The 21,188-nt window shown below is 39.3% G+C and overlaps 1 protein-coding gene and 1 non-coding gene across 3 annotated transcripts in view; one reads left to right on the forward strand and one right to left on the reverse strand.

The window, feature by feature from the left end:
• The window catches only part of PIKFYVE (phosphoinositide kinase, FYVE-type zinc finger containing), a 108,748-nt gene that overhangs the window by 25,665 nt on the left and 61,895 nt on the right, over positions 1–21,188 (forward strand). Inside the window, exons 9-13 of one of the 2 annotated variants that reach the window (XM_049782537.1) lie at positions 4,093–4,231; positions 6,127–6,284; positions 7,954–8,065; positions 9,110–9,257; positions 9,852–10,030. In XM_049782537.1, coding sequence (XP_049638494.1) covers positions 4,093–4,231; positions 6,127–6,284; positions 7,954–8,065; positions 9,110–9,257; positions 9,852–10,030 — 736 coding nt within the window. Of the gene's footprint in view, positions 1–4,092; positions 4,232–6,126; positions 6,285–7,953; positions 8,066–9,109; positions 9,258–9,851; positions 10,031–21,188 lie in introns of those variants that run through there. The other variant, XM_049782536.1, reaches the window with a different exon arrangement.
• LOC126021057 (small nucleolar RNA SNORA19) lies at positions 20,006–20,133 on the reverse strand. The gene has a single exon (XR_007499673.1). It is a non-coding gene; the product is annotated as a small nucleolar RNA SNORA19 (small nucleolar RNA).

Genomic DNA, 21,188 nt, shown 5'->3' on the forward strand with positions numbered 1-21,188 from the left:
AACCAAAAAGAAAAGAAAAGAACTTCTTTTTTTTTTTTTTTTGGGCCACACCCGGCCGTGCTCAGGGGTTACTCCTGGCTGTCTGCTCAGAAATAGCTCCTGGCAGGCACGGGGGACCATATGGGACACCGGGATTCGAACCAACCACCTTTGGTCCTGGATCGGCTGCTTGCAAGGCAAACACCGCTGTGCTATCTCTCCGGGCCCAGAACTTCTTTTTATATGTAAGATTTCCCCATCTTAATGTGCCTATGCAAAAAAGAACAATGTCACTTGATACTACTGCTACATACAGGGTTGAAAAATAGCAAGCTAAACAATCTTTATAACCTGGTTCTAACCTGAACTCAGACCCCAAGAGAAACTTATCTACTAGAATTTACTACTAAACAGATCCAAAAAAGGATGGGGAAAGCTACCTCTACATAAGGAAATACACATTAAGAATTATACCTATTGGGCCCAGAGAGATAGCACAGCGGCGTTTTCCTTGCAAGCAGCCGTTGCAGGACCAAAGGTGGTTGGTTCGAATCCCGGTGTCCCATATGGTCCCCCGTGCCTGCCAGGAGCTATTTCTGAGCAGACAGCCAGGAGTAACCCCTGAGCACTGCCGGGTGTGGCCCAAAAACCACACACACACACACACACACACACACACACACACAAATTATACCTATTAAGGAAATACATCTAAAGAAATATACAAAGAAATATATATATATATCCCCGTCAGTTGGAATAGTCTGGGACTGGGGGAATAAAATTTAGAGCACAATTTCAACCTGCGACGTGGTCTTGTGGAGTCTGAAAAACAGTTTGCAGAAGTCAGGGAGCAGGTAATGGTTTCAAGCTTAGGGGCTCACAGAGCTGAATGTAGTAGCTAGCAACAGTCCACAATCAAGGAAAGTGGGCGAAAAGGGGCCATGGAGAGCGAATCAGCAGAAGTTGTGGTGGCAGCTTCTTCCTGGACTGAGGCAAGGCTGGCTGGAACTCTATCCTTTTGTTTTGGGAGCTGGCTTGGCTGGTTGGGGTGTGAGGGAGACTGGTTCCTGAGGAATTAAGAACAGAAGGTATAAAGGATTAAACGGAGAAATAACAGATCAGGGGTGAGAGGGTGAGAGGCTAGAAAAGGAATTGTAAAGTGATAAGCAGGGGAGGGAAAAGGAAAGGCTATATCTAACAGGGGCTATATATAGCAGACATGCATTATGTACAGCACAGACAGACAGACATAGAGGTGTCTATCACATGCACAGTTACATATGCACACACAGAAAGACACTGAAGATCGATCAACTGACCTAGTAGAATATAGGTCAGAGCACTTAAAAAATATAAGGCCAGTAAATCAGAATTTCATAATAAATATTAAGATTCAATCTTTTTTTTTTTTTTGGGCCACACCTGGTGACGCTCAGGGATTACTCTTGGCTATGCGCTCAAAAATTGCTCCTGGCTTGGGGGACCATATGGGACACCAGGGGGATCAAACCGTGGTTCATCCTAGGTCAGCGTGTGCAAAGCAAATGCCCTAATGCTTGTGCCACTGCTTCAGCCCCTAAAATTCATTCTTTCTTTTTTTTTTGGTTTTTGGTTTTTGGGTAACACCCAGCAGCGCTCAGGGGTTGGTTACTCCTGGCTCTATGCTCAGAAATCACTTCTGGCAGGCAGGGGGACCATATGGGATGCTGGGATTCGAATTACCATCCTTCTGCATGCAAGGCAGATACCTTACCTCCATGCTATCTCTCTGGCCCCTAAGATTCATTCTTGATAATGCACATTTTGTGGATTTGACTACTACACCATCCTAGGCCTAATACAGTACAGAGTAACTGGCTGCTTGAAGGCCCCACTCCCCACCCCCCAGACTGAAAGGACAGTAGGTAGGTGCTTGCCTTGCATTGGAAGCTTTTGGCTATTGCTATTGGATATCACCTCTCTTGCCATTATAATTTGATGATGAGGTGTCTGTCTGGGTTTTTGAACTATTTAAAATTGTGTTCTTATTACGAGTTTAAGAGTTATTTGTATATTTTGGATAGTTATTTAGTTCCATATGTGGCCAGAAATGATTTTTGAGTGCAGAGGTAGGAGTGATTCCTGAGCATTGCCATGTATGTTTTTGACTTTGGGCCACAACCAGCAATGCTCAGAGTTTTCTCCAGGCCGGCTGTGTGCAAGACAAGTATTCTATTCACTGTATTATCTCTCCAGCCCCTGAATAAGTTGTTTATTAAGTGTGTCTTGCAGAATTTTTTTCAGCCTGTGACTGGTTTTCTAATTATCTTGACAATAACTTTGCAAAGAAGTTTTTATTTATTTAAAATTATTACATATTTTTTATTTTTGTGCCACACAATTGATGCTCAGGGATTACTCTTAGTTCTGCACTCAGGAATTATTCCTAGAAGGTGTGGAATGTGTGGAAATATCTGGGATGCCAGGGATTTGAACCCAGGTCAGCCACAAACCCTATCCACCATGCTATTGCTCTGATCTCAACAAAGAAGATTTTAATTATAGTGAATCCCTGGACATCAACTTTTTTTTTTTTTTTTTTTTTTTTTTGCTTTTGGGCCACATCTGTCAGTTCTTAGGGGTTACTCTTATTCTGAGTTCTGGGATCACTCTTGGTATGCTGTGGATCCCACCTGGGTTGGCCATGTACTAGGCAAACACCTTACCTATTATCGCTCTAGCCCCACCTATTCATTAGTTCTTTCATGTACAATGAGACTAAATAGATTTTCTTTTCTTTTTTATTTTTTTTATTTTGGTCCACAGCCAGCAATGCTCAGAGTTTTCTTCTGACTTCAGGCTCAGGGCTTACGCCTGGTTGGGATCAGGTACCGCTACCATATAGTGATACTGGGGAGCAAGCCCAGTGGGTTCATGCTAGGCAGTTTCTTGTCTAATCCCAAGAGTAAATTTAAATTTTTCACTTATTTTCTTTTTTTTTTTATCCCCACTTACTTTCTTAATCAAATTCAAAACATAGCAATTGAGAGCTAATAGGCCTCCTTTATAAAGGAATTAATTTTGGAGGATATAATGTTTTGGTTAGTTGTAGATCAAAGTTAGTATTCCTTGGTTTTAGTTGTTACTGTTTCTTTTTGTTTTCTATATGATGGTGCTCCGAGGTTTCTCCTAGCAGTGTTCAGGATATGATATATTGTTGCGGAAGGAACCTGAGTCTCCTACATATGTTTAGCCCATTGAACTCTCTCTAGCCCTAATGTTTGCTATTAGAACAACATATTTGTTCAGCTAAATATGCTATTCTTATTTCATTGGCTATGTGAAATTCTTTGGTCTATAGTCAAGTATTTTTGTTTCTTGTCTATTTATGATTTGTAAAGTTATACTCAAAGTTATACTCAAGCTTTCATTTAATATTACTGGTATTTTAATGGCTTTTGTAGTTGTTTTTCTGCACTCGTCCTGTGCTGACTTTTCTTTAGACTTACCTTGAAATAATTATAGACTTAACAGAGTTGCAAACTCAAGGTAGAGAATTTCTGGATATTCTTCTTCTAGCTCCCTTTTAGATAATACTATATGTAGCTGTCAAACTTACATTTAAAAGTATCTTTAGGGCTGGAGGGATAGCACAGTGGTAGGGTGATTGTTTTACATGTGACTGACCTGGGACAGAACCGGGTTTGATTCCCAAGCATCCCATATGGTCCCCCAAGCCTGCCAAGATCAATTTCTGAGCACAGAGCTAGGAATAACCTCTGAGTGCTGCAGGGTTTGGCCCAAAAACAAAAACAAAAAAGTATCTTTTGGGGCCGGAAAGATAGCATGGAGGTAAGACATTTGCCTTGCATGCAGAAGGACAGTAGTTTGAATCCCGGCATCCCATATGGTCCCCTGAGCCTGCCAGGAGCGATTTTCGAGTGTAAAGCCAGGAATAACAACCCCTGAGCGCTGCCGGGTGTGACCAAAAATCAAAAATAAATAAATAAATAAATAAAAAAGTACCTTTCACATTGAAAAAATATGCATTGAAGAACAATTTTTCACTGTAATTTTATGAATTGAAGAATTTATGACTGTTGACTTTCATCTTTTTGTTTTTATTTTCAGATCAGCGAGCATTACTAACCTGTCACTGGATCGATCTGGTTCTCCCATGGTTCCTTCATATGAGACGTCTGTCAGTCCCCAGGCTAGCAGAACATATGTTAGGACAGAGACCACTGAGGATGAACGCAAAATTCTTCTGGTACTTTTCTAGCATTATCTTTTTTTTTTTGTTTTGTTTTTGTTTATTGTGTCACACCCTGTATTGCTCAGAGGTTACTCCTGGCTCTACGCTCAGAAATCCCCCGTGGCAGGCACAGGGGACCATATGGGATGCCGGGATTCGAACAGCTGTCCTTCTGAATGAAAGGCAAACGCCTTACCTCCATGCTATCTCTCCGGTCCCTCTAGCACTATCTTTGACACACTGCTAGCTTTAAGCATAAAGTGATTATTTACTGATTTTTAAAATAGCATATAAATTAAATAGTGGAACTGGCTTAAGTTTTTTTTTTTTTTTTTTTTTAAAGTAAGCATTCCTTTTTTTACGTCTTCTGTTAGTATTTTCTTGGACCCTTTTTTCTGCTAAAACCAGATTCAGAGAATTTGACTTGTTTTTTCTTTAATCATGTCCCAGGTTGCTACCCCTACCCTTGACTCTGGGGGTTGATGCCAGGGATTGAACTCAAATGAGATGCATCCCATGACCGCTAAGAAAGACTTTAATTATTATTTTTGGGCCATACCTGGCAGCGCTCAGGGGTTACTCCTGGCTCTGTGCTCAGAAATCGCTCCTGGCAGGCTTGGGGGACCATTTGGGATGCCAGGGATCGAATCCAGGTTGGCCACATGCAAGGCAAACACCCTATTGCTGTGCTGTCTATCACTCTGGCCCTATGGCCCCAGGCTTTTTAAATTGAAGTGCTTGGACTAAACCTTACTGGAATGATTTTGCTTAGGTAGTGATAAAAAGCAAATTTTATTTATAAGTGTGAGGAAAGGTAAAGAAATAACAATGAATATGACATGTTTCTATTGTTGTCAGTCTTTTTTTTTTTTAATGGACAGAAGCAGGTAGAATCACTTCAGTGAGAGTTAATTTGGCATCTGTGCCAATTAGAATGGGGAAAGGACTTCCTGTAGGAAAATGGTGTATTTTGTCTTTACAAAGTTGGATTTAAACTTGAAGTTTCTGAGCCACCTTAGGAATTGTTTTGAAGTTTCTGAGCCACCTTAGGAATTGTTTTGATCAAGGAGGAATTCCCTGAAGGCCTTTCTATAGAAATATTCATCTGGAAGTTTTATAGAAGTGAGAGTCTAGAGGAAATCAAGCCTACTTTACAGTTATCTTAGATTAGCATGATTGAGTGTATATCTTCATCTCCCTTGTCTCATAACCAAAGAAGTATATAATAATTTTCACTTACATGCCTACAAGAGTGTTACTGTGTGCCAAAGACTAAAAATGGGATTATTTGGCATAGCTGATTTTCAGTATTTCTACATATTTTTTGTTTTGTTTTGTTTTTGGACCATACCTGGTGATGATCAGGGATTACTCTTGGCTCTTTACTCAGAAATTGCTCCTGGCAGGCACGAGGAACCATATGGGATGCTGGAGATCAAACCCAGATTCGTCCTGGGTTGGCCACATGCAAGGCAAATGCCCTACTGCTGTGCTATTACTCTCACTCTGATATCTACATATTTGGAATTAGAGGAGCTAAGTTCAAGTTGTATTCTCTTCACATATCATTTTTATTAAAGTATGTAAGTTATCTGTGACAGAAATATAAGTTGAATTTTCTCCTTTTTTTTTTGTTTTTGAGTCACACTGGCGATGCTCAGGGGTTACTTCTGGCTCTGTGCTCAGAAATCACCCCTGGCAGGCTCAGGAGACCATATAGGATGCCAGGAATCGAATTACCATCGGTCCTGGGTTGGCCACATGCAAGGCAAACTTCCTACCACTGTGCTATTTCTCTGTCCCCAAATTTCCTCTTATGATTCTAAAAATAACTGGAAGAAGAAATCTGAAAGTGTACAAGTCATTCATTCCGCTCAGAAATCACTAACTTGCTCACATCGTGATTGCAGGATAGTGCTCAGTTGAGGGACCTGTGGAAGAAAATCTGCCATCAAAGTAGTGGAATGGAGTTTCAGGATCATCGCTACTGGCTCCGGACACATCCTAACTGCATTGTAGGAAAAGAATTAGTCAACTGGTTAATTCGGAATGGACACATTGCTACGAGGTAATGTGATCTGGAGACTTTTTGATATTATTTATTTTAATTAAAATTTGTTTTTAAATTAGTTTAGGTGATAAGATTATAATTAGGTTAAGGCTTTTTTTTTTGGGGGGGGGGTCACACCCGGCAGCGCTCAGGGGTTACTCCTGGCTCTATGCTCAGAAATCACTCCTGGCAGGCTCGGGGGATCCTATGGGATGCTGGGATTCGAACCACCGTCCTTCTGCATGCAAGGCAAATGCCTTACCTCCATGCTATCTCTCCAGCTCCGAGGTTAAGGCTTATTAATTAGTGCATCCAACCACTGCCAAAGTACACATGACCTGCCACTTGTCTGTGGTCCAGTCTTTATTTCCCCATGGCCCCCTCACTGTTTGTTAGTCACTTTTATAATCCAAGGATATTGTTAATTAATAGTTTAAAGATGACTTATAGTTGTTTGATATAAGGAGGGCAGATTTTTTTTTTTTTTGACCAGGATGCTGTGTTCTACTTTTGAATTTTGGGATGCTAATTACTGAATCCTCTTCTTCCTAGCTGGATTTTTGCTACTTGAGGATTCATTAAAGCCAGAGGCAAATGTGGTGAAAACTTGCATTATTTATTAAAATAAGTGTGCAGTAATTTCTTAAACGAAACTTTCTTGAAATTTCTAATTAAATAGTAGTAGGAATTGTGCCGGAAACCAAAACCTAAAGTGGATTCTCTAGGCATTTTTCTTTGATCTGGAGATTACAACTTAGTTTTGAGAGTTGGGTCTGTAGATGTCTAACTTAGTTTTGGGAGTTGGGTCTGTAGTGATTCAGTGCCCACAGCTTTTCTACTTTCTCAATTATTGCACTTCTCTTTAAGGGAAGAAATAAGTATGTAGGAGAGAGAGAAACAACTTTAAGTATTGAAGATCTAGTTTCCAGTTTGGGTTATTTTATATCTTTATTATTTAGCTTGTTCTTTTAGTCAGGCTGTGTGATTTCTTTGACTTCTGGATCTTTTACTTGCACCATAAGGAAATATTTAATATAATAGAGATGTTATAATATGAAATAAAGTGAGGTAAAGTGCTATGTACCCTGTAAATTACAGTATAAGTGCAATGCATTAATAGGTACCTATTTCATTTATATGCATATACATCTTATACCCTTATTTATAATACTTGGTTTGTCTTCTCATTGAGACTGAAAGCTTCTTATGTATAGAAGTCTTGCTATTCTCAACATTTTTTTATCGTCTATTAAGTACAAAGATTTGTGCGTGTTGATTATTGTTGATAAAGGCTTGCTCCAATCAAATTTAAGCTTTGCTAGGCTCACCTTACTATCTTTGTACTATAGTATCTGGAAACATCCTTTTTTTTGTTTTTTGTTTTTGGGTTTGCACCCGGCAGTGCTCTGATGCTCTACGCTTTACGCTCAGAAATTGCTCCTGGCAGGCTCGGGGGACCATATGGGATGCCGGGATTCAAACCACCGTCCTTCTGTATGCAAGGCAAATGCCTTACCTCCATGCTATCTCTCTGGCCCCATGGACACATTTAATGTATCTTCAAATAATCCTTGTTTTATCTCTTAACTGTTTTAGGATCATTTTAAATTTTACTGTTTTTATCTAGCCCCTACTAAATTCCTTAAACTTACTCTTAACAGGTTGATTTTTGTTGGTTTTCTTTCAGGGCGCAAGCTATTGCTATTGGACAAGCAATGGTTGATGGACGTTGGCTGGATTGTGTCAGTCATCATGACCAGTTGTTCAGAGATGAATATGCGCTATATAGGCCACTGCAGGTAGTTGTCATTTACCACTACTGAGTGTGTAGTATTTTATTGTGAAATCTGCTTTTGTAGAATACAAAATCTGCTTTTATAGAATAAAGTGATTGCAAAATCTTATGTCGTGACCATTGACTTATAGTTTGATTCTGCAAGTGATATTAAATAGCAGTGGTAAAAGAATATTTTGTTTTTTAATTTTAGTTAGGAAAGTAGAAATTATTTAAAGGCAATTTTAAACAAAGACAAATTTTAAAAGTCAGGAGCTTTAAACTTTAGCACTTTAAGTGCCAGCACTTTATGGTCCCCTGTGCACAAAACCAGGAGTAGTTCTGAGCTTTCTGGGTGTGGCTACAAAGTAAAACACAGCAAAACAGAATTTACTTTCACTATTGTATTTTAACTTGATATCAAACATGCATGTATATATTTTTTATAAAGAAGCTGTGAGCTGTGTGTGAGCTCCTTTGTGAACTTACATTGAAAATTTGGGGTTTAGAAAAGACAACCCCAAATGATCAATCTGCTATTGTTTATTAAGATCTAATGGTTGTTTTTTAGGATGTGTCTTAGAATTGCTACAAGAATAGAATAAATTTCAAGCCTCTCAAGACTAAAGGATTAAAAGATAAAATCTTAAATATTTTGTTTTGTTCATAATATGCTGCTTATTAGTAAATAAAAATCATACATTTTTTGGGGGGGTGGGAGTACACCGAGTGGTATTCAGGGCTTACTCTTGGCTCTGCATATTGGAGATCACTCCTGTCTTGCTTCCTCTTTATTCTGTGGTCTTTCCTAGTGGGGTTCAGAGGACCATATGGAGTGCTGGGGATCAAACCCTGCTTGGCCACTTGTAAGGCAAACATTGTACTTGCTATACTATCTTTCTGGCCCTGAAATATATACTTAAGAGTAGAAGCATAATGGTTATTTATAACTTAGTTTCTCATAGTCTGCTTGTTTTTTTTGTAAATTTGTTCAGTGTGTGTACAGTGACCATCTCAGCATTTTTTGCTTTTGAGGGTCAATGTCTGGGTCCTGTCTTGATTCTTCCAGAGTACAGAATTTTCTGAGACCCCGTCTCCTGATAGTGACTCAGTGAACTCTGTGGAAGGTCATTCTGAGCCATCCTGGTGTAAAGACATAAAGTTTGATGACAGCGACACAGAACAGATAGCCGAAGAAGGTGATGATAATTTAACTAGTAAGTCCTTAACTTCCTCATATTTTATTTATATATATTTATTATATCTCTATAGTGTAGGTGTGATTTAAAACAAACTGTGTTTAATTGAAATAATCTTACTTTTGAGATTTTTTTTTCTAACTAAATAAAACATCTCAGTCCTGTTTGATTTCTCAATCCTGTCCCAGATGCAGTATTTTCTCTTTTTTTTTCTTTTTAATCCCACCCCCTTCCAGTATTTTCTTAAGAAGCCAATTTGTCAGGCTACTGGTGTTTCAGATTTTGCTATAGTCTCTAGTTTGTGGCAGCTTAAAAAAATAACTCTGATCTAATCATGCAGCAGACAACTTTCTCACCTCTATATTCTATCAATCTTTTGCTTTGCAGAACCGCCAACATATATTTCTCCTTTTAAAACTTAATTTTACACATAACTTGTTAAAACCTTTTTAAGTCCACATAGTTGTACATGAAAATACTGTATCCATTTTGGTATTGCACATTGAGCTTGTATATTAAAAAAGCATTTTTCTCCTTCCTCCAGTACCCTGATAAAACCCATTTTGATTCCCCTCCTCTCCCTGTATATCTTTCCCTTTCCAATACTAAAAGATTCTGCCAGTCCTAGCAAGCGTACATCAGTCAGCAGTTTCCAGTCCACAGTGGACAGTGACTCAGCCGCTTCTATCAGCCTGAACGTGGAGCTGGACAACGTGAACTTCCATATCAAGAAGCCCTCCAAGTACCCACATGTACCCCCTCACCCTGCTGACCAAAAAGGTAGGAGGTAGTCACTGGAACCCAAATACAAGCTGGAGAGCTGGGCTCAGATCTCAGGCCAGCCTGTCCTGCCTCCTCCATCCCAAATAGTTGAGGGCATTAGTGTGGGTTTTGTTCCCTCCTTTTCTCATTCTTCCCATACTTCCTCCCTATCCCTTTTTTGGTTAGTTCCTTTTACTTCTTATTTTTTTTCCCTTGGTCCCACTCACCCAGTTAAAAGTTTATGAAGGAACTATTTCTGACTGCTGCTCCCTTAGCATAATGTGCAACTTCCAAGGTGGTTATTTCATTGCATTTATAATATCGATGTTCTGCTCTCTTCCTCTCTTTCTTCATTTAACATTTTTAAAGCCTATTTGCTAATGCTTTTACCAGTAGTATATATTTCACTAAAGCTTTTCAGATGCTTGAACTAGGTTTGGGAAAAAATAGTGATGAAGTCCAAAATAGGTGCTATACTATAGATGGGAAAAAATAGTCATGAAGTCCAAAGTAGCTGCTATAATATAGAATGCTCATTATGTATGTGTTATATTAGTAAAGTGTAATCTCTAATACAAAATGAATTTGCTTTTTATTTTTAGTTATTTTTTTTAAATTTTATTGAAAGCATTGTGATTTATAAAGTCCTTTATAGTTGACTTCCAGGCACACAGTGACAGTGAATTGGGGTCATTCTCACCATTAGTGTTGATCTCGCTCCACCAAGTTCCTAGCATGTGTTGTGTACTACCACTCTTAGCTCCCTGGCTTGCCAGTGTAACAGGCCCATTTTAAGTTTAGATTGTTACAGTTTGGGTCTCTTGATTCTGTTGTTGTTGACCTTGGCTTGGGTATTTAGTTCTATCCTTTTTTATCTCCACCAATGCTCTTGACCTCTGGGCCCCATCCTCTTGATTTTTCCTTTTCTTTTCTTTTCTTTTCTTTTCTTTTCTTTTCTTTTCTTTTCTTTTCTTCCTTTTCTTTTCTTTTCTTTTCTTTCTTTTGTTTTCTTTTCTTTTCTTTTCTTTTGTGTGGTTTTCTTTTCTTTTCTTTTCTTTTCTTTTCTTTTCTTTTCTTTTCTTTTCTTTTCTTTTCTTTTCTTTCTTTTTTGGTTTTTGGGTCACACCGGCAGCGCTCAGGGGTTACTCCTGGCTCTATCCTCAGAAATCGCCCCCGGCAGGCTCGGGGGACTATATGGGATGCCAGGATTCGAACCACCGTCCTTCCACATGCAAGGCAAATGCCTTACTTCCATGCTATCTCTCTGTCCCCTTGATTTTTTTCTTAATTTTATAGAAAAATGCAGAAATATGAGGTAAAACAAAGTAATTAATTTCCCCATGTTTTGTGAAGAAGGTGGGATCCCCTATTTAAAGGTAAAAATAAAATTTAAAAGTAAAAGGGTTGGCAGGTGTTTTTTTTGTTTTGTTTTGTTTTGCATAGTCAAAGCAAACATTGGAAAAAATTAGAAAGGAAAAAACATTGGCCTAAAAAACAGGGAGCCCCTACCCATGAACCATCCTGTCATAAGACCAACTACAGACTCTGGGCATACTAATTGTCTTAACCCCAAGGTCTTTCTTCATGGTCCTAGGAAAAGTTCTCTTCAATCCTGATTGTTGCAGTCAGACTTCTGTAATTAGATATCTTGGTTTTTGCAGATCCTAGATTGAACCTGGAGTATCATGGAATCTCTTTTGATTTTATCTCACCATTAGTGGTGATACAGGGAAACCTGCCCTGAAAGCAAGTTGTTGCTGTTTTCTAGTAATTAGGGTGTCATATGAATCCGCTCTGGAGCAAGTTGGGGGCCAGAGCGACATTAGGGCCTCCCCTGGTGCATGTTTGATTCCTGGTACTGCTGCAGAAAACCATGCTGACTCCAAAGATAGGATCCAAGGTTTGAGGTGGATGATTGATATTTGATCAACTGAAGCCTAAGTCAAGTCACTATGACAAATGTTCAGGGTAAAAGGTGCTGCTGTGTAGTATAGGAAAATATTTCTTTAACAGCACAGATTTCCTACACTGCTGTACTATAAAGTTTATTAGTTCTTATCCCCATTAGAACTTCTTTGTATATGTAAGATTTCCCCATTTTATTTTATTTTATTTTATTTTATTTTTGTTTTTTGGTTCACACCCGGAAGTGCTCAGGGGTTATTCCTGGCTCTACACTCAGAAATTGCTCCTGGCGGGCTCAGGGAACCATTTGGGATGCCAGGATTCGAACCACCATCCTTCTGCATGCAAGGCAAATGCCCTACCTCCATGCTCTCTCTGGCTTCCTTCCCATTTTATTTTTATTCTATTTAATTAATTATTTTTTTGGTTTTTGGGCCACATCCAGTGATGCTCAGGGGCTATTCCTGGCTATGTGCTCAGAAATTGCTCCTGGCTTGGGGGACCATATGGGACACTAGAGGATCGAACCATGGTCCATCCTAAGTTAGCACATGCAAGGCAAACACCCTACCACTTGTGCGACTGCTCCGGCCTCCAATTTCCCCATTTTAATGTGCCTATGCAAAAAGGAACAATGCCTCATACTATTACTGGTGCATATGGGGGTAAAAATAACAAGCCAGAAAATCCCTATAATCTGGTTCTAACCTGAACTCAGAGAAACTTATCTACTAGAATTTCCTATTAAGCAAATTCAAAAAAGGGATGGGGAAGCCACTATTTGTAGTTATCAGATTTGAGTCTTTTGTCTGCTGTTCAAAATCAAGAGAGATTTGGTATTAAAGAAAAAGTAAGGTAAACAATTATGAAATCTATCATAATAGCACATAAAAGATAATTGCATTTTAAAAGTAGGTGAAATTTATATATTTTTAAATTTTAGTTTACTTTATTTAAGGAGACTGTATCACATAGTTGACATAGCTGATCCTAATATGTTTGTTTTCAGGTAAGTGAGAGAGAAATTACTAAAAAAATGAAAAAGAAAATAAAGCAAGAAAAAAAGAAGAGAAAAAAATGTACAGCAACCAGATAATTTGTGAAAATTATTGTATTTCCATTGAGGTCATTAAGTCATTGTTAGAAGGTTTAATAAGCCCTTGATGCTAGTTAACCATTCTGTTACTTCTTTGCTTCTGAATATTAGGTGACTTCAGAGAAGCATTGATGTTTAATTGTGTCCCTACAGGGATGGCAGTATTAAACAAAAATGGAGTTGTCTCATGGCCGCAAATGTTGTCCAGGAAAGCACTATTGCTAATACCATGGCTTTTATGGGGTATGCTTTCAGCTGTCAGGGTTTCCGGAAGTTGAAAAAGGTGGGGCTGCTATCAGCTTTGACACAGGCATATCTGGAGTATTGGCCAGATTGGTGTCACTGCAGAGTTGTAGAGGAGTGGTGAAGCCAGGGCCATTGGTGCAGTGTCAATTGTGGGTGATGGGTGCAGAAGGCATGGCTTTGTCAAGGCTGGAGCTTGGCCCACCTTCTCCTCTTAATGTTGTCAGATTTCAGCTGTGTGGCCAGTGGACCCATAATTTTTCACTGCTGAGTTTACATCTCTTTTGAGAACAGAGTGAATGAATCTATGGAGCTGGCTGGTTTGCAGACATAGCGACTGTGTTTTGGGGTTGTTTTATTTTATTTATTTATTTTATTTTATTTTATTTTTTTTTTACAAGTCATTAAAACACCTATTTTTATTTTTTTTAATTTCTTTTTTTTTTCCAGTTAATCCTAAATTGTAGTGCATCTTTTATACTTTTTCTTTTTTTTTTTTAACACCACCCATCACCAGTGCAATATTCCCATCACCAATGTCCCAAGTCTCCCTCCTCCCCACCCGACCCCCGCCTGTACTCTAAACAGGTTCTCAATTTCCCTCATACATTCTCATTATTAGGACAGTTCAAAATGTAGTTATTTATCCAACTAAACTCATCACTCTTTGTGATGAGCTTCCTGAGGTGAGCTGGAACTTCCAGCTCTTTTCTCTTTTGTGTCTGAAAGTTATTATTGCAAGAATGTCTTTCATTTTTCTTAAAACCCATAAATGTGTGAGACCATTCTGCGTTTTTCTCTCTCTCTCTGACTTATTTCACTTAGCATAATAGATTCCGTGTACATCCATGTATAGGAAAATTTCATGACTTCATCTCTCCTGACAGCTGCATAATATTCCATTGTGTATATGTACCACAGTTTCTTTAGCCATTCGTCTGTTGAAGGGCATCTTGGTTGTTTCCAGAGTCTTGCTATGGTAAATAGAGCTGCAATGAATATAGGTGTAATGAAGGGGTTTTTTGTATTGTATTTTTGTGTTCCTAGGGTATATTCCTAGGAGTGGTATAGCTGGATCGTATGGGAGCTCGATTTCCAGTTTTTGGAGGAATCTCCATATCGCTTTCCATAAAGGTTGAACTAGACGGCATTCCCACCAGCAGTGGATAAGAGTTCCTTTCTCCCCACATCCCCGCCAACACTGTTTATTCTCATTCTTTGTGATGTGTGCCATTCTCTGGGGTGTGAGGTGGTATCTCATCATTGTTTTGATTTGCATCTCCCTGATGATTAGTGATGTGGAGCACTTTTTCATGTGTCTTTTGGCCATCTGTATTTCTTCTTTGTCAAAGTGTCTGTTCATTTCTTCTCCCCATTTTTTGATGGGATTAGATGTTTTTTTCTTGTAAAGTTCTGTCAGTGCCTTATATATTTTGGAGATTAGCCCCTTATCTGATGGGTATTGGGTGAATAGCTTCTCCCACTCAGTGGGTGGCTCTTGTATCTTGGGCACTATTTCCTTTGAGGTGCAGAAGCTTCTCAGCTTAATATATTCCCATCTGTTAATTTCTGCTTTCACTTGCTTGGAGAGTGCAGTTTCTTCCTTGAAGATGCCTTTAGCCTCAATGTCCTGGAGTGTTTTACCTACGTATTGTTCTATATATCTTATGGTTTTGGGGCTGATATTGAGGTCTTTAATCCATTTGGATTTTACCTTCGTACATGATGTTAGCTGGGGGTCTAAGTTCAATTTTTTGCAAGTGGCTAGCCAGTTTTGCCAACACCACTTGTTGAAGAGGCTTTCTTTGTTCCATTTAGGATTTTTTGCTCCTTTATCAAAAATTAGATGATTGTATGTCTGGGGAACATTCTCTGAGTATTCAAGCTTATTCCACTGATCTGAGGGCCTGTCTTTATTCCAATACCATGCTGTTTTGATAACTATTGCTTTGTAGTAAAGTTTAAAGTTGGGGAAAGTAATTCCTCCCATATTCTTTTTCCCAATGATTGCTTTAGCTATTCGAGGGTGTTTATTGTTCCAAATAAATTTCAAAAGTGCCTGGTCCACTTCTTTGAAGAATGTCATGGGTATCTTTAGGGGGATCGCATTAAATCTGTACAGTGCTTTGGGGAGTATTGCCATTTTAATGATGTTAATCCTGCCAATCCATGAGCAGGGTATATGCTTCCATTTCCGCGTGTCCTCTCTTATTTCTTGGAGCAGAGTTTTATAGTTTTCCTTGTATAGGTCCTTCACATTTTTAGTCAAGTTGATTCCAAGATATTTGAGTTTGTGTGACACTATAGTGAATGGAGTTGTTTTCTTAATGTCCATTTCTTCCTTATTAGTATTGGTGTATAGGAAGGCCATTGATTTTTGTGTGTTAATTTTGTAGCCTGCCACCTTGCTATATGAGTCTATTGTTTCTAGAAGCTTTTTGATAGAGTCTTTGGGGTTTTCTAAGTAGAGTATCATGTCATCTGCAAACAGTGAGAGCTTGACTTCTTCCTTTCCTATCTGGATTCCCTTGATATCCTTTTCTTGCCTAATCGCTATAGCGAGTACTTCCAGTGCTATGTTGAATAGGAGTGGTGAGAGAGGACAGCCTTGTCTTGTGCCAGAATTTAGAGGAAAGGCTTTCAGTTTTTCTCCATTGAGGACAATATTTGCCTCTGGCTTGTGGTAGATGGCCTTAACTATATTGAGAAAGGTTCCCTCCATTCCCATCTTGCTGAGAGTTTTGATCAAGAATGGGTGTTGGACCTTGTCAAATGCTTTCTCTGCGTCGATTGATATGATCATGTGATTTTTATTTTTCTTGCTGTTGATGTTGTGTATTATGTTGATAGATTTACGGATGTTAAACCAGCCTTGCATTCCTGGAATGAAACCTACTTGATCGTAGTGGATGATCTTCTTAATGAGGCATTGAATCCTATTTGCCAGGATTTTGTTGAAGATCTTTGCATCTGCATTCATCAGCGATATTGGTCTGTAATTTTCTTTTTTCGTAGCATCTCTGTCTGGTTTAGGTATCAAGGTAATGTTGGCTTCATAAAAGCTATTTGGAAGTTTTCCTGTTTTTTCAATTTCATGAAAGAGTCTTGCCAGGATTGGTAGTAGTTCCTCTTGAAAGGTTTGAAAGAATTCATTAGTAAATCCATCTGGGCCTGGGCTTTTGTTTTTGGGCAGACATTTGATTACTTTCTTAATTTCCTCAATAGTAATGGGTGTGTTTAGATATGCTACATCCTCTTCATTCAATCGTGGAAGATTATAAGATTCCAAAAATTTATCCATTTCTGCCAGGTTTTCATTTTTAGTGGCATAGAGTTTCTCAAAGTAGTTTCTGGGGCCGGAGAGATAGCATGGAGGTAAGGCGTTTGCCTTTCATGCAGGAGGTCATCGGTTCGAATCCCGGCGCCCCATATGGTCCCCTGTGCCTGCCAGGAGCAATTTCTGAGCCTGGAGCCAGGAATAACCCCTGAGCACTGCCAGGTGTGACCCAAAAACCAAAAAAAAAAAAAAAAAAAAAGTAGTTTCTGATTACCCTTTGAATCTCTACCATATCAGTAGTGATCTCTCCTTTTTCATTCCTAATACAAGTTATCAAGTTTCTCTCTCTTTCTTTCTTTGTTAGTTTTGCCAGTGGTCTATCAATCTTGTTTATTTTTTCAAAGAACCAACTTCTGCTTTCGTTGATCTTTTGGATGGTTTTTCTGGTTTCCACTTCATTGATTTCTGCTCTCAGCTTTGTTATTTCCTTCTGCCTCCCTATTTTTGGATCCTTTTGTTGAGCACTTTCTAATTCTATGAGCTGCGTCATTAAGCTATTCAGGTATGCCCCTTCTTCTTTCCTGATGTGTGCTTGCAAAGCTATAAATTTTCCTCTCAGTACTGCTTTTGCTGTGTCCCATAGGTTCTGATAAATTGTTTCTCCATTGTCATTTGTTTTCAGGAAGGTTTTGATTTCCTCTTTGATTTCATCTCGGACCCACTGATTATTCAGTATGAGGCTATTTAACTTCCAGGTGTTAAAGTGTTTCTTCTGTGTCCCTTTGTAGTTTATATATAATTTCAGGGCTTTGTGGTCAGCAAAGGCAGCCTGCAAAATTTCTATCCTCTTGATATTATGGAGATATGTTTTGTGTGCTAACATGTAGTCTATCCTAGAGAATGTCCCATGTACATTAGAGAAAAATGTGTATCCAGGCCTCTGGGGGTGGAGTGTCCTGTATATATCTACTAGGCCTCTTACTTCCATTTCTCTCCTCAGGTCTAGTATATTCTTGTTGGGTTTCAGTCTGGTTGACCTGTCTAGTGTTGACAATGCCGTGTTGAGGTCTCCCACAATTATTGTGTTGTTATTGATATTATTTTTCAGATTTGTCAACAGTTGTATTAAATATTTTTCTGGCCCCTCATTCGGTGCATATATGTTTAGGAGGGTGATTTCTTCCTGCTGTACATATCCCTTGATTAATACAAAATGTCCATCTTTGTCCCTTACTACTTTCCTAAGTATAAAGTTTGCATCATCTGATATTAATATGGCCACTCCTGCTTTTTTTGGGTGTTGTTTGCTTGGATGATTTTCCTCCAGCCTTTTATTTTGAGTCTATGTTTGTTCTGACTATTCAGGTGCGTTTCTTGTAGGCAGCAGAAGGTTGGATTGAGTTTTTTGATCCATTTAGCCACTCTGTGTCTCTTAACTGGTGCATTTAGTCCATTGACATTGAGAGAAAGAATTGTCCTGGGAGTTAGTGCCATCTTTATATTAAAGTTTGGTGTGTCTGTTGGTAAGCTTTGTCTTAAAGTATGCCGTTCAGTTTTTCTTTTAAGAATGGTTTTGAAAAAAAAAAAAAAAAAAAGAATGGTTTTGAGTCTGTGAAGTTTTTGAGCTGTTGTTTGTCTGTGAAACTATGTATTGTTCCTTCAAACCTAAAAGTGAGTTTTGCTGGGTGCAGTATTCTAGGCGAAGCATTTATTTCATTGAGTTTTGTCACTATGTCCCACCACTGCCTTCTGGCCTTGAGTGTTTCTGGTGACAGGTCTGCAGTAAATCTCAAAGATGTTCCCTTAAATGTAATTTCTCTTTTCGATCTTGCTGCTTTCAGAATTCTGTCTCTATCTATGGGATTCGACATTGTGACTAGGATGTGTCTTGGGGTGTTTTTTCTGGGGTCTCTTTTAGTTGGCACTCTTCGGGCATGCAGGATTTGATCACATGTATTCATTATCTCTGGTAGTTTCTCTTTAATGATGTTCTTGACTGTTGATTCTTCCCGGAGATTTTCTTCCTGAGTCTCTGGGACTCCAATGATTCTTAAGTTGTTTCTGTTGAGCTTATCATAGACTTCTATTTTCATCTGTTCCCATTCTTTGAGTAATTTTTCCATTGTTTGATCATTTGCTTTGAGGCTTTTTTCCAATTTCTTCTGCTGTATGTAATTGTTATGTATCTCATCTTCCAGTGTACTGATTCTATCCTCAGCTGCTGTTAACCTGTGGGAAATCTCAAACATGTTTTTCTTCAATTCATCTACTGAGTTTCTCAGACCTGTTATTTGATCTGAAATTTCCGTTTGGAGTTTTCTCATTTCTATCTTCATATTCTCCTGATTCTTTTTAGTTTTCTCTTCTATACTTTGTTTGAGTTCTTTGAACATGTTCCATATTGCAACTCTAAACTCCTTATCTGAGAGACTGACTAGGTGGTTGATCATGTTCAAGTCATCAGAGTTGCCATCTTCATTCTCTATGTCTGGCACTGGCCCATGTTGTTTCCCCATTGTCACACTAGTACTGCGTGTTTTTCTACGTGTTGTGATTGTATTCATTGGCTAAATGCTGTGCACCGTCGCGAAGGGGAGCGGAGCAACCGTGCTCCTCTGGCTTCTCCCTTTCTGGGCGTGTCGACTCACCTCCACGGAAGGCTCACAGGAAGGCAGGCTGGCAGATGGGCCGCACCCAGGATGAAATCAGGCCAAAAATGCAGGACAGCAGAGTAGAGAGGCAGAAGGGTGCTGGCATCTGAGATCCAGCGAAGTTCAGTGGCTCCTCCCTTTCTGGGCGTGTCGACTCACCTCCACGGAAGGCTCATGGGAAGGCAGACTCCCCGGAAAGCTCACAGGAAAGCAGGCTGGCTGATGGGCCGCACCAAGGGTGAAATCAGGCCGAAAATGCAGGACAGCAGAGTAGAGAGGCAGAAGGGTGCTGGCATCTGAGATCCAGCAGAGTTCGGTGGCTCCTCCCTTTCTGGGCGTGTCAGCTCACCTCCAAGGAAGGCTCACGGGAAGGCAGACTCCCCAGAAAGTTCACAGGAAGGCAGGCTGGCTGATGAGCCGCACCAAGGGTGAAATCAGGCCGAAAATGCAGGACAGCAGAGTAGAGAGGCGTATTTATTTATTTTTAAGGTCAGTCATAATGGTATTTATTTAGTATTTCTGATGAGATAATAGTATAATGCCAACCATGAGAAATAAAAATAGGCCCATTTGGGGACAGAGGATCACACACACGCACAGACAAGCATTTTTCATGGGGGGGATATATGGTTCAGAATATGTACAATATGGAGCTGGAAGTCCAGTCCAAAGCTACCAACCCCCAATGCTGTGGTTTTATCTAGTGACAGAGAATTACCTATGTTCCTCAAATACACCATCTTTAACCCTAGACTCTTTATCAAGAAACACTAAATGACCAACCAGGTGCTGGTAACATTCTGATTTGTAATTCGCCCAGGCAATCTGACAGAACTGTCTGAAGGAGCCTGGCAGTATCACTATGGAGTTATACTGCTAATTAGCCTTCAACAATTATATAGCACATGAGAAATAACACTGCTCACATGAACAGAAGAAAGCGGTCAATGAAATGTGCACTTATATTATTTTTTTAAACTATTTATTGATTGATTGGTTGGGTTTTGGGCCACACCCAGCAGTGCTCAGGGGCCACTCCTGGCTTCTGAACTCAGAAATCATCCCTGGCAGGCTGGGTGACCATATTCCCATATGCCAGGAATCTGGGGTCCCTACTGATTGGTTGCATGCAAGGCAAATGCCCTATGGCTGTGCTATCTCTCCGACCTTAAAGGGTGGTTTATTTTTATTAAAGCCAATTTAAACTTTAGCCTGGGAGCTGAAGTGATTGCACAGTGGCTAGTGCAGGTGGCTGACCTGGATCTCTGGCATCCCGTATGGTCCTCTGAGCCTGCCAGGAGTAGCTTCTGAGTGCAGAGCCAGGAGTAACCCTTGAGCACTGCTGGATATGCCCCCAAAAATGAAAGCCAAAATATATGGCAATGTCAGTAAATTAAAAGTTATTATGAAATTTTATTATATTATCTGAAAAATTATGAAGTGGAAGTAGTTAACTATGATACCCAGAGTTTAATTTTTTGTTTGTTTTGTTTTTTTGGGTCATACCTGGTGTGCTTAGGGCTTACTCCTGGCTCTGGGCTCAAGACTCACTCTTGGTGGGACTCTGGGGATGTGATTCTGGGAAAAGAACCAGGTTGTCTATTTGCCGGGCAAATAGACTGTTTTCTCTCTCCAGCCCTAGAGTTTAAATGTTAACATTTAGTTCTCTAAAGTTGAATAGCCTCTTAAGCTTTTGATTCCTTTAATAAGCTAAAAAAGATAATTAACAAAGAAGCTTTTGGACTTAAATCTGTGCTATAATTGACAAAATAATTGAAAAATACTTATGTTTTAAAAGAATTCTGATTAAATTGTCAAATTAACCAGTATGGTAAGGGATGTGGTACTTACAGCAATAATAAGCATGTCTTTTTGAAAAAGGACAAAGATAGTGCAGGAAAAGAGGGGCTTTGGCTAGAATTAAGCATGAGTGAAATGTTTATGAGAATCATCAGTGAACGTGAATCACTCAGTGAATCAGTCATCAGTGAATGGAAGCCTCAGTGAAACACAGA

Source organism: Suncus etruscus, chromosome 10, assembly GCF_024139225.1.
Source record: "Suncus etruscus isolate mSunEtr1 chromosome 10, mSunEtr1.pri.cur, whole genome shotgun sequence".
NCBI lineage: Eukaryota > Metazoa > Chordata > Mammalia > Eulipotyphla > Soricidae > Suncus > Suncus etruscus.